The 15825-nt window shown below is 46.9% G+C and overlaps 1 protein-coding gene and 1 pseudogene across 2 annotated transcripts in view; both read right to left on the reverse strand.

Moving 5' to 3' along the window:
- LOC144156232 (M-phase inducer phosphatase 1-like) overlaps nucleotides 1-15825 on the reverse strand; it is a 122722-nt gene that overhangs the window by 96962 nt on the left and 9935 nt on the right. For both annotated transcript variants that reach the window (XM_077688137.1, XM_077688136.1), the window contains exons 2-4: nucleotides 11379-11484; nucleotides 10875-10957; nucleotides 9564-9609 (exon numbers count right to left, since the gene is read on the reverse strand). In XM_077688137.1, the coding sequence (XP_077544263.1) occupies nucleotides 9564-9609; nucleotides 10875-10957; nucleotides 11379-11479 (230 nt within the window). In that variant the 5' untranslated portion in view covers nucleotides 11480-11484. The remainder of the gene's footprint in view (nucleotides 1-9563; nucleotides 9610-10874; nucleotides 10958-11378; nucleotides 11485-15825) is intronic.
- LOC144156231 (long-chain fatty acid transport protein 1 pseudogene) lies at nucleotides 1603-5900 on the reverse strand (annotated as a pseudogene).

A 15825-nucleotide genomic window follows, 5' to 3' on the forward strand; every position in this document is an offset into this window, starting at 1 on the left:
TGGACAGGGGTATTAGCTTTCCTGCTACACCACACAGCTGTCTCACTCGCTTCCGGCAACCGTTGTCACGCGAAACGTCATGAAATGGCGCGACGAATGAAATGCGTTTTTAAATTGGTAATTTCTCGGCAATTAACGAATCTAGTAAATGCTGACAGGGCTTCGGGGCATTTGAACTTTCGTGTGAGCCCAACTTGCTATTTGCCTTCCGTGTCCCTTTAAAATTACTACGAAAACCATGGCTAAAATGTGACAGCAAACGGCGCCTGGATCTAATGCAGATGTTCAGATTACGAAATTGGGGTCAGGTTACGTCAGCCTACGCTGCTTTGAACCCGAAACAGAAAAACCCGCATTCGGCGCAAGAACAGCCAGATGACGAAGGATGGGATGGGTTGAAAGTCCCCAGGAAGAAGTCCCGACGATACGCACACACCAGCCAATGGCCGGGGCCCTAATCATAGCAGCGGTGTGGTTTCACGGCACCTGTATTAAGGCTGCACTCAGTGTACATTAGATTTTCAGAGTGCGGCCTACCCAACTGGGCAATGCATGCCCAACCATCAAGTTGGGCCACATGGACAGGGCCCTGCTTATGGGAAAGACCAGCAGACCATGGCTCGGAAAATACTACAGAGAATAGGAAAAGCATGGGACTGAAAGAACTAATGCATAGGGTTGATAACAGGCAACTGGAAGCTCTTTGTTATGCTTTGCGTTATGCAATTTAGAAGGAAAACCTCAGTGCGCAAGCTAGGAACCATAGGGAGAACCAACTCAAAACTGTTATTGAAAAAGGAAGTGAAAGGAAATGAGTGCCGTAATACTCGCCACTCATCCACAAACCAAAACTAGACTAAAAAATCGCCTTTTGTCACGGAACAGCTTCAAAGCAAAGTTACTATGGCCAATTGGCAAGAACAACAATGAACAATGATGAGTATTCATACACGCTCCTCCGTAGCGAGGATCAAGACAATGTTACCCATTCCACTGAATGGCACAATGCAGATGATTTTTGCACGTACGGAGAAAAATAAAAGGCGCAAATTTCGGGTTCGGCACACCGCTTATGGCATACCTGTAACCCACGATGACTGCAGAAGACCACGATCCTAACAGAATGCGTCCCCTCTGAAGCACTTTACAACCGTGTCAGAAATGCAGCAGTCCATTTCATTTAGGTTCCCCAAATGTTTCCATTAAAGCAAACCCCTTGCAAAGCCCGGGCTTTGTGTGCCCAAAACATAGGGCACGTGGGCGCACCACATTAGGCGGCAAAAAATTTCACCGTCACCGTCCCCCCCCCCACCCCCCCCCCCCCCCCGTCCCTTCATTTTAGGAAAACACTGCATCTCTCCACACCAATTTCCGCCAGCTTCGGCCCGTGTTGACCACACATCGTGTTCTGGCATTTGCTTCGACGACTTTGCCGTTGTGAAGCTTGATCAAACAAGGCCAAGTTGAAAAATGCAGACAGTACCGGCTGACATCGACGAGCCCTTAATTTCATCATGGCTATCAGCTTTCTGCTTCACTATTTTAACAGGTCAGCCCATAAAACCATCCTGTACATCCACTTCCACACCTGCCACTAACAAATTCATAACGAAACAAGAAATTTTATTTTAGCAAACAGTGCTATTACACTCATTTACACATCATATCAGGGCAGGTTTTTTAATGTGCGACCCCCACTGCACTCTTTGCAGTTCCCAAAAGCCTAAGGAATGTCTGCTACTCTAGGGACAATGGTTGCTGCACTCGCACACCTCTTTGAGACCCCCACTGCTAATGTCTTCGAGGATTCACCAGTACCTAAGAAATTTTCTAATTCACAGTACCTGAGCTAATATTGTCCCAATTTGCAAGTAATCTGTGATAAATCTGTACACTTTAGAAAACGAAGGAATTGTGACAAACAATTTCATTTAGCGAACTATGACTTTTCTGATAGGTATAGCAGCAGCAGTCTTGAGGTGTAGTCACAACTTATTTTCAAAATATGGCAGACAACTGAAGAGTTGGGCACACAGGAGATGAAGTAGCGTCTGTTCCGTCAGCCTTCACACGTGTTTGTGCAATTCGAGCTAGTTATCTTTTACGAATGAAACGTTTTTGTGCTCAGTATTTCCTAGTCTGCTAAACACAGACAAGGCTACTGCACAAAAATTCGTGCAATAATGCATGAGCCGAGGCTTCTGAAAATTTGCTCGTTTTCCGTAAACCTTCTCAAGACAGGCTCATCTAGCTACTTATTGCCATGCAGGTAAACAGACTGCAACAACATGGCAGTGATGCATCCAGGGGGTGCGGGGGACTAAGGCCTCTTGAAAGTAGCACCACCCAGCCTACCGTGCCTCTGTAACCCAGCCCACTGCCACTGGCCCTCATTTCTGCCAACACTGAATTGCTTGTAACCATCCTGCGGATTTATTCTCCCCCTCCACAACAACCTTTTCCAGGTGACCCTGCACTGCAAAACTGTGGTGGAAAAGACTGTCGGTTTGGCTCTTTGAACACTTGGCGTCCACCACACTGTTGATGATCCACTGGAAAGCTTACACTTAGCCAAAACTGGGATTTTGACCCCTGGGCATGTGTGCCAGCTGGACCTGATTTTCGCACGTATATGGAGCACGAGTCTGCCAATAGGGCATTGCTTCATGCTCACAATGCGATCAAAGGGAACATGCTGCAACGTCAGGCATGCAGCTCCACTCTAAAGGCTGAGGCCATCATATACGAATGACTAGTGGTGACATCCCACGAGCCAGTTTCATTGTGTTCACCTACCCTCTGCTGGTGATATGTCAGCGCAGGTCATGTGGCTTGCCCACATGTGTCGCTTTTTGCGATATGTGCATGAACATAATTTGACCCCTGTGCAAAGCCATAACGGATGCACTGTGGAGCAAACTGTGCAAAATCCAGCAAACAAAAAATTTGGCTTGTCAATCACACGTCTAGAAAAAAGGCTGTGCAAATCTCACGGAGCACTATGTCAGCACCACAGTGCAATGAGAGTGATCATGCTTTGAAACAAGATACCACTGAGGCCCCGAAAGCTAGACATCTCCGAAGTATGATGCTGTCTTACTTCGTGTCACCGCATGCTGCCAACATTGTAAAGCACAGGGATTCGTTCAAAAGTGGGAAGGCACTGAGCGTGAACAATGGGACATATTGCTTTCAGCCATTATGTAAAGCCTCAGAGAAAGCACTCAGATTCTCAACTCAAGTATAAAAATGATGGAGCACTCAAAGGGGAAACTTAAAATGGGACACCATGCGGCATTTGTTGCTGCCACACACAACCCATTAGCAACATCAACGCGGTTGCTAATGGACCAGTGCACTTAAGGCATAATAATAGAACATTGTGAAAATTGACACCACATCTTCAAGACATTGACCGAATAGAAGCAAGGCTGGTCGAGAGGCCTGCCTTCTAACTGCCACAACACAAAGATGGACCATGCAACACCCGTGGCCCAGCCAGAACTGCTTGTCCACTTTTTTTTTGTGAGCACAGTTCATGCCTTTATCAGCAACCAACATCTCTCTTATGGTGCAGCATAGTCCCGTGCAATATAGCGGCTGCTGCAAAAAAATACTCTGGGAGCTATCCAAGGGCAATCTCCAACGTGTTGCGGGCACGACAATCAGCCGACCTCCGAACGAGAGCTCTGGGCAAGTCTGTTGATGGGGTCTCAGAGGCGGCAGGCACCCATGCACAGCCGCTCGTACAAGTCTCGGTCGAGCGGCACGTAGCGGCCAGCAGCCTGGTCCAAGAAGAAGCATGGATCGCCGTCCAGCTGGTCCAAGTGATATTCATGCCGCTGCAGGTCGCCCTTTTTAAGCTTGTAGGTGGACGTGGCATCAACAGAGCGCGTGAGGCGCACAAACAAAGGCACCGCGTACGTCGGCAGCTGGCTTCGCAGCATCGCCAGCAGCACCTCAAGGTCAGTGTGCCGCTCGGGGTCCTGGATGGCCAACATGCCAGCGCGGCCCTCAGTGCCCGGCAGCGAAACACCGTACACGACACTGTCACTTAGCCCCAGTGCCTGGGCCGCCACTCCTTCCACCTCGGCCGTGGAGACGTTCTCGCCTTTCCACCGGAATGTGTCACCCGTGCGATCACGGAAGTACACGTAGCCGAGCTCATCGGTGACCAGCAGATCCCCAGAGGCAAAGGCCAGGTCACCCTTGCGGAATACGTCCCGGTAGAGCTTCTTCTGTGTGGCCTCCTTGTTCACGTAGCCGTCGAACTGGTGCATGTGCGAGCGCTCCACCTTACCCACCAGCTCGCCCACCTGGCCGGGCCCACAGGCGAGGCAGATGCCGAACTTGTCGCGCAGAGGCAGCCCCGTCGCCTGGTCCACGCGCACCAGCTTGATGGGCAGCAGCCGCTCACCCAGCGCGGGCCACAGCATGAACAGCACAGGGAAGAAGCCGACGGCGCCGGGACGGTTGTCGGTGTTGACCAGGTTGGCATTGCCTTCGGTGGCGCCGTACACTTCCCGCAAGTCTGCCACCCCGAAGCGATCGGCGAACGGCCGCCACAGCTGCGGCCGCAGCCCGTTGCCGAACATGAGTCGCACGGAGTGCTTGCGGTCATGCGGTCCGGGCGGCTGGGCGAGCAGGTAGCGGCACGTCTCGCCGATGTACTGGGCCACGGTGCAGCCGTAGCGCGCGCAGTCCTCCCAGAAGGCGGACGCGGAGAAGCGCGGCCGCAGCACGGCCGTGTTGCCGAACAGCAGCGTCTGCGAGAGCGCCAGCACACCCGCGGCCACGTGGTACACCGGCAGGCACACGTACAGGACGTCGTCTCCGCGCATGGGCATCATGTGATGCACCGCGCTGGCCATGCTGAAGAAGCGCCGCTGCTTGATGATGGCCGCCTTCGGCAGGCCCGTGGTGCCGGACGTGTAGATGTACAGCAGCCGGTCGTCCATGCCGCCGCGGTACGGCGGCGCCCGGGGCTGGGCGGCCTGCAGGAGCGGCTCGAGCCAGGTCACCGGCGCGCCCAGGTCTTTCACGTCAGCGTCGAGGCAGACATAGAGCGGCTCCGCGCCCAGCTTTTCGGCCAACAAGGGACGCGCGTCGCGCAGCGGCTCAAGCAGCGCGCGCGTGAACAGGACGGCGCGGCTGCGCACGCACGAGATGCAGTGCGCGAGGGACGCGTGCTTGAGGTTGTAGTTGATGAGCGCAGAGACGACACCCAGCTTGGAGAGGCCCAGCCATAGCATGACAGCCTCGGGCCGAGACTCGCTCAGCAAGGAAACTTCGTCGCCAGGCCGCAGTCCCAGCGGACCGAGTACAGCCGCCACACGCTCAGAGTAGTCCTGCACTTGCGCGAACGTCCACGAGCTCTGTGCCGTCACGATGCAGGGCTTGTCCGGGTGCCGGTGCGCCAGCGTCGCAAACACGCGCGCCACAGTCGCGTCCTCGGCCACGCGCCGGTGCATGTACCAGTTCAGGCGCATGTAGCCCACGGCCGCGAGCACGTCTCGGGGCGCGGTACGCGCCAGCAGGTGCAGCGTGCGCCAGCCACCCGTGGCCAGGTAGGCGGCCGCCAGCAGCAGCGCGGCAGTGGTCAGCGACCAGAGCGTGCCGGCAACGCCGAACAGGCCGAGCAGCAGCGCCGACTTGGACGACATCGCTTCTGCGGCTCTCGGCGCGCGCGAGCAGACGACCTACTTCACTTATCCCATCGGGAAACTGTCAGCGCCGAAAAAGTTGGCCGCGCGCGCCACCTGTCGCCTGACTGCGCAGGCTGAGCGGGAGCGTGTCACGGGGCTGGCCAAGAAATCCTTGGGTCACGTGATCAGAACGTGACGTCACTGGACTTGTTTTTGAATGCCTAGGGACAACGCCGAAGCAGCCGAAGTAGCCTGTGGCCTTTCCATGGGTCCGTCAGTGACCATCGTGTCAGTTTGTGTTGATTGCTACCAGATGAAGCTGCAAATGCGTGAATATACTGTGAATGCTAGTATTCGTGCGATCTCCCGATCCGATTTAAGTGTCTTACAAACCTATTGCGACATTTCAAGAGAGACTTGCAGCCTGAACTCAGCGTAGGCTCTGTGGCGTAGGTCAGCCATGACGGTCTCCGGCGTTTGCTGTCACAGATACGGAAGAGCGGAAAAGAGGGCATCTATGTGCTCATTTTCCCAGCAAGGTCAGTAACGTCGTTATTTCGTTTGTTGTAGTTTTTGTGTTTATACCAGTGTACTGTGTACCTAAAGATTACAATTGATTTAAAATATGTTATACTGACGGTTGCTATTAAAATCTTCATGTACAAAGGAAACTTTTTGCATAGTTATCTCAGCTGTGATATTTTGTCTCAGTACTCCTTTAAGTAGAGCCTAATCATGTTATGAACGTTTAATAGTGGTCTACTCCTTAAGGTATTTTTTAGTTGTTTTAAGCTGACGTTTGGAGTTAAGAGAGGCCGTAACATTCTGGCCGCCCATTTCTGGTTATCAACATTTCTAAGTCATTCTTCAGAACATTTTTTGCTCTGCACTTCTCTGAGATGTTGAGTACACCTAACTGAACTTATTCGTGATTAAGGCATTATCGTGCAAAGGTCAAGCAATCTCTACCCTTGCACTCACCTGGCAGAGGATCATTCTTACATCAGAAAGGGTTTTGTTTTGCTGAGTCTTTGCCACTTAGGACCACCATAGAACTTGCTGCCCACACAAGAGTGCTCTCCACCCGAATCAGCCTTAGGTGTCACAGGAGTGAGAGTAAGAACTTTAAAATAGAGTTAGAAAAACGCACTATACAATAGCTTTCTTTTTTGGAACGTGTTAACATGTCGACCAACCTCATGGCGACTGTAGTATGCGACTTTGTAGAGGGGCAAAATCAGAAAATTAGAGACGATCAAGTAAGTCATTATTGCGCGACAGCTTCTGCGACAACCAAGTTAAGCTGCCTGCAATTTACAAGCAAACAAAATTGTATGCGAGATGTTTACAGTTTTATTTCCTGGTTCAAAGAGACTGGTATACAAAATTTTGAGGAAATATGGAGTTGGCCGTGTTTTTATTTGTATTAGGACTTTTTGTGGAAATGTGCCATTGTACAGAAACGTTAATTTAGATGCAGTTTTTCCATGTGCTCGTTTTAACCCGCAATGACCCTCGGGCATTAATGAAAGGTGTGGTACCTGAGCAGATTAAACGAGGAATAAACATAAGAGAATTCTGCCACATGCGTACAAGAAAAAAAAAATAAAAGAAAAAGATACAGCAGAAATGTCACTGTCCATACGTGCACCAAAAAACGTACGCGCAAGGAACACAATAATCATGCGCTGAGTTTCAGCTATTTGGTCATTTGAATTTTGAATGGGTGGCTCCTTAGGAAATATATGTAGTGCTTGACCAGTTTTTAAAATGGCATTTCTTTTTTACTTTTCAGTGACAGAGGTCTGAACAAGCATCTGGATGCGCCTAGGACGTTAGGGCTGGCACTTCTGACACCTGTCATCTTCTATGACTGTGGAGCTGGGAATAAATAAAACTAAAAATTGTCTCCACCCTTTGGTATATTCCTTTTACATTGTGCAGGAACGTGGAAATAGCATGGAGGACATGTAATACACGAGCACTTGCATGTCGTCGTGCCCTGGTCACTTATCTGGTATTTGTGCTGTGGTTTAAACGACGAACTGCCAGGTAGCCAACATTCACAACCATTTCAAGTTGTACCTCTCAAGAGTCAAGCTGCAAAGTCATAATTCATTTGTCCGAGGAACATTGTAAAGGTCTTCACAAGAGTACATGATAAAGATTGTGATGCTACACTGCGGGTTCACTTTCAACAGCAGGTTCTAAAAATTTTGCATATTTTAATACTGGCCTTCACATCTGCTCTTGAAGCCTGTAAGTCGGAAGCAATCTAATGCTTGCTCTACATTGGTTACTACTAAGGGCTATTGTCATAGCAATCAAGCGTCCTGCAATGACACAAACTTTGGTTACAGCCACTAAATAAGCTACGCTACCATCTATCGCCAATAAATGTACGTGCATTTTGTAACGAGCAGATCTGGTAACTATTGAAGGGGCAGTATCTCATCGTATGTTTTTTTTTAGTTTAAAAGTAGCACAAGTAAAACTGCTATTGCGATTACTGTTCTCCCCGGTACACGGACGCGCTTCTAGAGAATCTCGCAGCTCTGCATGGAATTTTACTTTGATTTTCTCATCGTTCTTGAAAGAAGCAAGAAACAAACGCAGAGGTAATTCAGTGTCTGAGAAATAATGAAGACGTCCTCCAAGTCTCATGATTGGTTGGTGCGACAGCAATAATACAGGGTGTTGCGACGATAATTGGAACACTTTAAAAAATTTTCCTGAGCGAACCACTGCTCTGTTCACGCTCGAACTTGCCACGAAGGTCGCATTTTGTGGTCTATTTTGTTTGATACGGGGAGCAACGATGGTACTTACCTGTGTATTCTGAAAAACAATAAAAACGATTTTCGCCTATGGGAACATGGCGGCTGATTTGGACGTGCAAGCCAGCGCAAGTTGATCTTGGAACGACGGAACCACCTTGGGTATGCAGAGCGAAACGCACATTTAGGGTTCATGGTAGGAAGGAGCGAAATCATGCAGCAGACGATCAGAAAATGCCCATAGGAATGAGCTAGCAGATCAGAAAACCCTGTTTTCGGGCTCGCACGTCCAAATCAGCCACTATTTTCCCATAGGCGAAAATCGTTTTTATTAATTTTCAGGATAAACAGGTAAGTACCGTCGTCGTTCCCGGTGTCAAACAAAATAGACCACAAAATGTGACCTTCGTGTGAAGTTTGAACGCGAACAGAGCGGCGGTGCGCTCAGGAAAATTTTTTTAAAGTGTTCCAATTATCGTCGCAACACCCTGTATTAGGGCCACACGGAGGCGGAAAAATGTTGAAGTTTATAAGAATAAAGGAACCAGCTCGGGAGAAACTCGAAGCGATACCATGGACACAGTCAGGCAGGCACGCTCCGTATTCATAAAAAAATATTGTCAAGCAAGACGCCCGTCAAAACTGAAATAATTACAAAAGAAAGCTTCAGTTCCAGCCGTTTCTTGCGTCGTCTGCTTATAGTGAACTAGAATCACGCCAGCACTCAGCTTCTTACAGGGAATTCCCTAGGAGGCGACGCGCGACGCCATAACAAACTGCTCACTGCAACAACAAATTCCCTAGATGTCCCCAACTGACAGCGGTCCTAGGAGCCAATCAAAACGTGGAATATTTTCCTCCTTTTAGCCACATGCATTGACCAGCACCGACCACGAGGTCAGCGCTCGCAGCACGCGGGAGCCTGGCTCCTTCGCAAAAACTCGCATGTTGATGTAGACAGCCCTTGCACGGAAAGACTTCTCACGTGCCCCATAAAACTGACGCATGAGGTCAGTAGCAGCTAGGTTGTGATTCCCCGTTCTCGCAGTTTAGAAGTCTCACCAACCAGCACCTATTTCTATGTTTTCTAACTGTCAGACATGCGTTGCAAGCGACATGGATGGGCAAAGACTAGACTCACGAAGATTGCAGAGATGGTGAGGGCTCCTCCGCTTTCATGATGTGTGCTGTGAAGAAAAGAAAAGAGCCTCGTTGAGCCCACAAAAGAACAACAAAGTGCATGATGTACGCGACCATAAACCCTTCCCTAATACCCAGCAGCTAAAAGCACATAGGAATATGGGAGGCAAAGGGGGATACGAAATTGTTAGGTTCAACCGCCAAACAGTCGATAACAATCAACTATACCAATCGCACAGTGCCCTGAATGACAAACGTGATTATATTTAAAATTTCACTGTCCAGCTGGTTGAAGATAATGCAGTAGATCCCACACACTGTTACACAAGTATGGGCGTCGGCAGGGCGGCGCAAAAGGAACACCTACCACCCCCCCCAATCTACAGGTTTGTCCCACTCAAGCCACGACCACGTACACAAAAAAAAACTCGGTAACTGTTCTTGTAGCACCACAGCATAGGCCAGGTAGTGCAAGGCAGTCAAAGCTGATCTTGTTAAATTACAGTCACTAAGGTTAATTCATTAACTAGCACCAAAGGAAAACAAACTAGAGGCCAAAATACCGCTTTTTATGTTCTTCTCCCCATTGCAGTTGGGCAATCGCCTGTTGCCTCCTGGTGCATGGCCTGTGTTTTAGTTGCTTTGCGATACCCGCCTGCCTGCCCAATCAATTTGACTTAGCTTCTGATGGAAGCACACGGAATTTTTTTGGCACAAGAAACCACTCTGCATTTGGAGATTTTATTTTTCATTCGTTTAGAGCATCCCAAGACAAACTTAAGTACCCCCAGCTTATTATTATCCCAGCTTATTATTATTTTCACCTTTGCTTCAATGCAACTTTACACACATTGAAATACAAAAAAAGCATCCTTATCAGTGAAATATAATAATTTCACTGAAATAAGGATGCTCACCCACAACAGCGAACCGAGCAGTTCTTGCGTGATATTGTGTATGGCTAAGGCCCACACCCCTCTGGTATAAATGGGTCCTTTTCAGCAACCCTAATGGCTCCTTATGCAGCATGACCCAACGTTGCAGTCAAAAAAGGCTTAATTCCAAATGTAAGATGTGTGCACTTTTTATTTCTGGCAGCAAAAATCTGCTGGAATTATATTTATGCAAATATCTCTACATGAAGTTTGGAAGGGAATTCAGCTGAAGTGCCATTGAGACTGCTCATTACGTTAACCCAATTTTTACCTTGGGATGAAATACCGGCAAACGTGACCAACACATTACAATAGTGAACAGAAGAATTAGGGTAAAGGAAAGACAAGTGTACAATGAAAAAATGAAAAAGGCATACCAATGGGATTTTTTGGCTGCGGCAGGACAAAGCCAGCATCATCACCAGTGAAGTTTGTAGACACAGGGGCTTCAGTTGAAGGACTGTGGGGCAGGGTGTACAGGTTTGGTAACAGACAATGTAATTTAAACCCATTACTTTGCGACTGCAAGAGTGTGCAGAAGGAAGCGCTTAGAACACCTCTGCGTGCGTTCAAATGATCAAACATTCGATAGTAGCAGCATTTCTCTAAGATTTAAATACAGGGAACACACTGCTACAAGGATCACACAAGTGCACGGCCTACACCAGCCTACACTCCCCAAAACAGCCTCTCTAACCAACAGAAGATGTTCCTTGGAGGTGTTCACACCACTACGGACTGCTTGGTTCGTACATAAAAAATCAAAAGCTGACAAAAAAAAAAGGCCTAAACAAGTCTTGTGCATGCATGCGTATCTGTCACCATGTCAGCATGTTTCAATAGCTTAAATAGAAACGCTTGTGTCTTCCCCAAACACTTGCCTCCACGCCATTTCCGTGAGGTGCCTTGCCAGGCCGTCAATGGGCGACAGCTCCAAGTCTTTGTCCCAATTAGCAGATTGCATCTTGGATGGCGAAGTCATCGTATCTGGGGTCAAGAATTCCAGAAAGCTGTTTTGTGCCAGGAGTCAAGACATACTGGTAGCCCCTCTAGCACAGCCACTGCCATGCTCAACACAAACATGTGCTATTCCAACTCGGGCAGCATTACCTCAAATAAAATATTTATGCCTAGACTTCTTTTAATTTCTAAGCATCAACAGCAGCTGATTTGGGAGCAAGTTCCACTTGTAAAGTGACAAGAAAGCCAAAGACAGATGTTAGTTTTAGTTTCTATTACAGTAGACTCTCGATCAGTCTTGGGCAGTAACTAGTTACTAGCAACGCATTACAGGTAACTACCGTAAAATCCCGAGCAAGCGCCCCTACCCGGACAAGCGCCCCCCCTCCATTCTCGAGTGATTTGAAATTTGCGCCAAATCCCAAGCAAGCGCCCCCTGCCTTTTTTTAACCTTTTCCGGCGCTTCACCCATTTTCACAAAACCTCTTTTAGTATTTTCTTTTCTTTTTTGCTAAATATTTGCATGTTAAATTATAGAATGATGCAATTTTTTAGAAAAATAAACTGTTTGGGCTTACGTATGTCTCGTGCAGTATCCGTTCCCCATGCGTAGCCAGCACACGACCGAAGCCGAAACTGGCCGAAACGTGAGCCAGCCGGAGCCAGCATAGCTGCTGTGAGTCGCCATTTGCCATTATCGAAAAACGTGTGGACCGTCCCACGTGTGCGGGACGTAAGCGAGAAGGATGCATTCGTACACAGTGAAAAAAAAAAGGTTGAGGTTGTAGAATGGCATAGACAAACCGGCAGAAACGTGCACGCGACTGCGCGGCATTTCGGGATCGACCGTAAGAGAGTGTGCGAATGGGACAAGAACTTTGAAACCGTACTACAGCGCAGCTACGGAAAAGGAAAGGCACAACGGTGCGCCTGTATTCAGTGAAGAACTGGACGACGCTCTTTTTGAATTTTTCGAGAGTGAGAGGAGCGCCGGTCGTGCCGTCAGCAACAGGCTGTTGGCTGAAGAGGCCAGAAAAATCGCGGACAACCTGAAGCTCGGGAACTTCGCAGCATCGTCGCAATACATCAAGAGGTGGAAATAAAGTTATTTCTTTTCTCAGCGAGTGTTTTGCGTCCATATTGAGTTCCGGTCCGCTACCGTAAAAACTTTCGCGGGATAGGTATTGGGGGAGGGGGCGCTTGCTCGGGATAATACGCCGCCATTTTGAATTTCGGTCGACGACCGAGCAAGGGCCCCCCTTAAAAATTCCTCAAATTATCTGTTACCACAGGGGGGGCGCTTGCTCGGGATTTTACGGTAGTTACTTTTTTTAATAACTTGTAACTGTAACTAGTTACTTTTAAGTTAGAGGAACTTGTAACTGTAACACTGTTACTTTTTTGTGGAGTAACTGTAACGAGAAATATCATTACAGTTACTTGATTTCTATAAAAAATTATCCAACAGCAACACTCATTAACGACCGATGTACAGTTTACACAGCCTTTCTTCAGCAGAACCTTCATCTGCTTGATCTCTTCCAACTCACTCCCTTCTCATAGGTGAAAAACATCTGTGCTATAAATGTTTAGGCTTGGTGTCCCACGCGGTCTACTTCAGGCTCGAAGTTTCTAAGTCTAAGCTGCAGTATTTTCCTCAGCAGCGCGACATCGCTCTCACCCACGCCATAAATAACGCTGCGATATGCGCCTAAGCGCACGTGGATGCACGTTGATGCGCCACAACCTTTTTTTTATTCAGATACCCTAAAGGCCCTTGCGGGCATTACATAGGGGAGGATTACAACGAGATATTTCAGACATTTAAACGCAATTCGCAGATAAATGCAACTTATTACATATTACAGGTTACCAAACAATAAAGAAATAAAGAACAGAAGAATCAGGAAAAAGAAATGGGTGCAACTAAAAACACTCAATACAAAACCTGTAAATTCAGTTCATGTTGTAAAAAGCACACAGTTCTGTTTTTACAAGACATGCGCGTTCATATTGCGCTTCAATTGTGCAACAAATGAGTCGTGATCACGAATAGCAGCAATTTCTTTTGGCAGCTTGTTCCAGTGGCAAATGGCCAGAAAGAGCGGTGATTGGCGAAGGAGATTTGTACGTGCAAAAATGGGGCGGACTTTGAAGGGATGGTCGAGGCGCGGAAAGATTTGATGAGATGGCTTGATATGGGATGCAGTGAAGCATGATGGGGTATGATACATTCTGTGGAAGTGCGAGAGCAGTGCCAGTAGACGCCGTTTTTCTAGGGAGGGTAATTGGAGGGAATCTTCGATAGCCGTGATGCTGGATGTTCTGGAATAGTTGTAATGAAACGAGCTGCTTTATTTTCGAACGACTCGAGCTTGTTTATTAGGTACGTTTGATTTGAATTCCATATTATAGAAGCATATTTCATTTTTGAACGGACTAAAGCTGCGTAAGCTAATAGTTTAGTTGACTGATTTGCTAAATACAAGTTACACCTAATGAATCCCAGTGTTTTATTTGCTTTCGAAATTATTTCATCAATGTGATCATTCCATGTAAGGTTAGAACTTAAATGAACTCCTAAATATTTTAACGTAGTCACACTTTGTATGCACAAGTTATTCATAAAATACGAAGTGAACTGAACGTTACTAGATCTGGTAAATGTCATTGCTTTTGTTTTAGAAACATTAATTTCCATTTGCCAGTTCTCACACCAAAGGGAGATTTTGTTTACGTCGGCCTGTAAAATATTAGAATCTTCAGAGGTTTTGATTTGTCTATAGAGAACGCAATCGTCCGCAAATAACCGAACTGTTGAAGACATGTTTTTACTGATATCATTAATGTAAATTAGGAATAAAATTGGTCCAAGTACTGAGCCTTGAGGGACACCAGATGTAACTTTTGCTAAAGCAGAAGACTGATCGCTTACTGAAACAAACTGGTAGCGATTGGTTAAAAAACTTGTAATCCAATTTATAATGGCACTATGGATGTTAAGCCGGCTAAGCTTCATCAATAGACGAACATAGGGAACTTTATCAAATGCTTTCTTGAAGTCAATGAATATAGCCTCAATTTTTATTTAATCATGAACAGCTTGATGAAGATCCGTAATGAGTTCAAATAATTGTGTTTCACAAGAGTGGCCTTGCTGAAAACCATGCTGATTATTAACGAAAAAGTTATGCTTACTTAAATATTTCATAACTGCGGAAGATATTGTATGTTCAAGTAATTTACCTGGAATACTAGTCAAAGATATCGGTCTATAATTTGAGGGCATTGAACGGTCACCCGATTTGTAAATGGGAGTGATACAACCGATCTTCCAATCATCTGGTACTATTCCTGTATCTAGAGACTGCTGGAAAAGCGCGGCAAAAATCATAGATATTATGGGCTTAGTCATTTTCAGTATCTTTGGACAAATGCCGTCTGGACCAGGGGCTGAGTTATTGGAAAGGCGATTTATGGCCGATTCTATTCCTTCAGGAGTGATTACGAGGTCATTCATAGACGCGTTAATTGAAGTACATGCAAGATCAGGTGGTATGGGCTCTTCTTTCGTGAATACCGAGCCAAAAAAGGAGTTTAATTCTGTTGCCGCTTCAGATGGCGAGAGAAGCACACCGTTATTTACGATTGGTAAAGTGGATTGAGAAGAGTGTTTGGGATTAATTACTTTCCAAAACTTTTTTGGGTTGTTAGTTAACATTTCCGCTTTGCATTTACTTGCGTGTTCACGATAGCGCTGCCAATCGCCATCCGAGTTCAACAACTTCGTTTTAGAATAAAGTCGTTTTTTTGTTGATAGCTCTTTTCACTTGGGACGTGAACCATGTGCTGTGTGTTGATGAGACGATTTCAATTTTGGGAACGTGCTTTTGCTTCAGTTCAGTAAGCTTCCTTCGGATAGCAAGCCAGTTATCGTTTGTATTACGGTAGGCCATTGTTTGCATGAACCATACAGAAAAAGACGATAACTCTTCAAGAATTGCCTCGACATTTGCACGGGAGTAATCCAAAATTGTTTTTGTTGCCGTTTCAGGTTAACTTTTTTTCAAAAGATATTCACAGTGTACTACATTGTGGTCGCTAATACATTCTAAAACTTGAACAAGCATACTTTCTGGTTCCGTTGTCAGGACGAGGTCAAGAATAGAACTTCCTCGTGTTGGTTTGCAAACCATTCGGTGCAGATCAAATAACGAAAGAACATCGAGAAATTCCCTGCATTCGCTTTTCCTTGCGTAGCCTTGGGGTGTGCACGTCTGCCAGTTTATGGCGGGGTAGTTGAAATCACCAGGAAGGATTATTGGTGACGGATGCATGTTTTGAATTAAAGTTAGAGTCATTTCGGCT

This window comes from Haemaphysalis longicornis, unplaced genomic scaffold (genome assembly GCF_048455015.1).
Source record: "Haemaphysalis longicornis isolate Haplotype H1 unplaced genomic scaffold, Haemaphysalis longicornis Haplotype H1 scaffold_1, whole genome shotgun sequence".
NCBI classification, from domain to species: Eukaryota; Metazoa; Arthropoda; class Arachnida; order Ixodida; family Ixodidae; genus Haemaphysalis; species Haemaphysalis longicornis.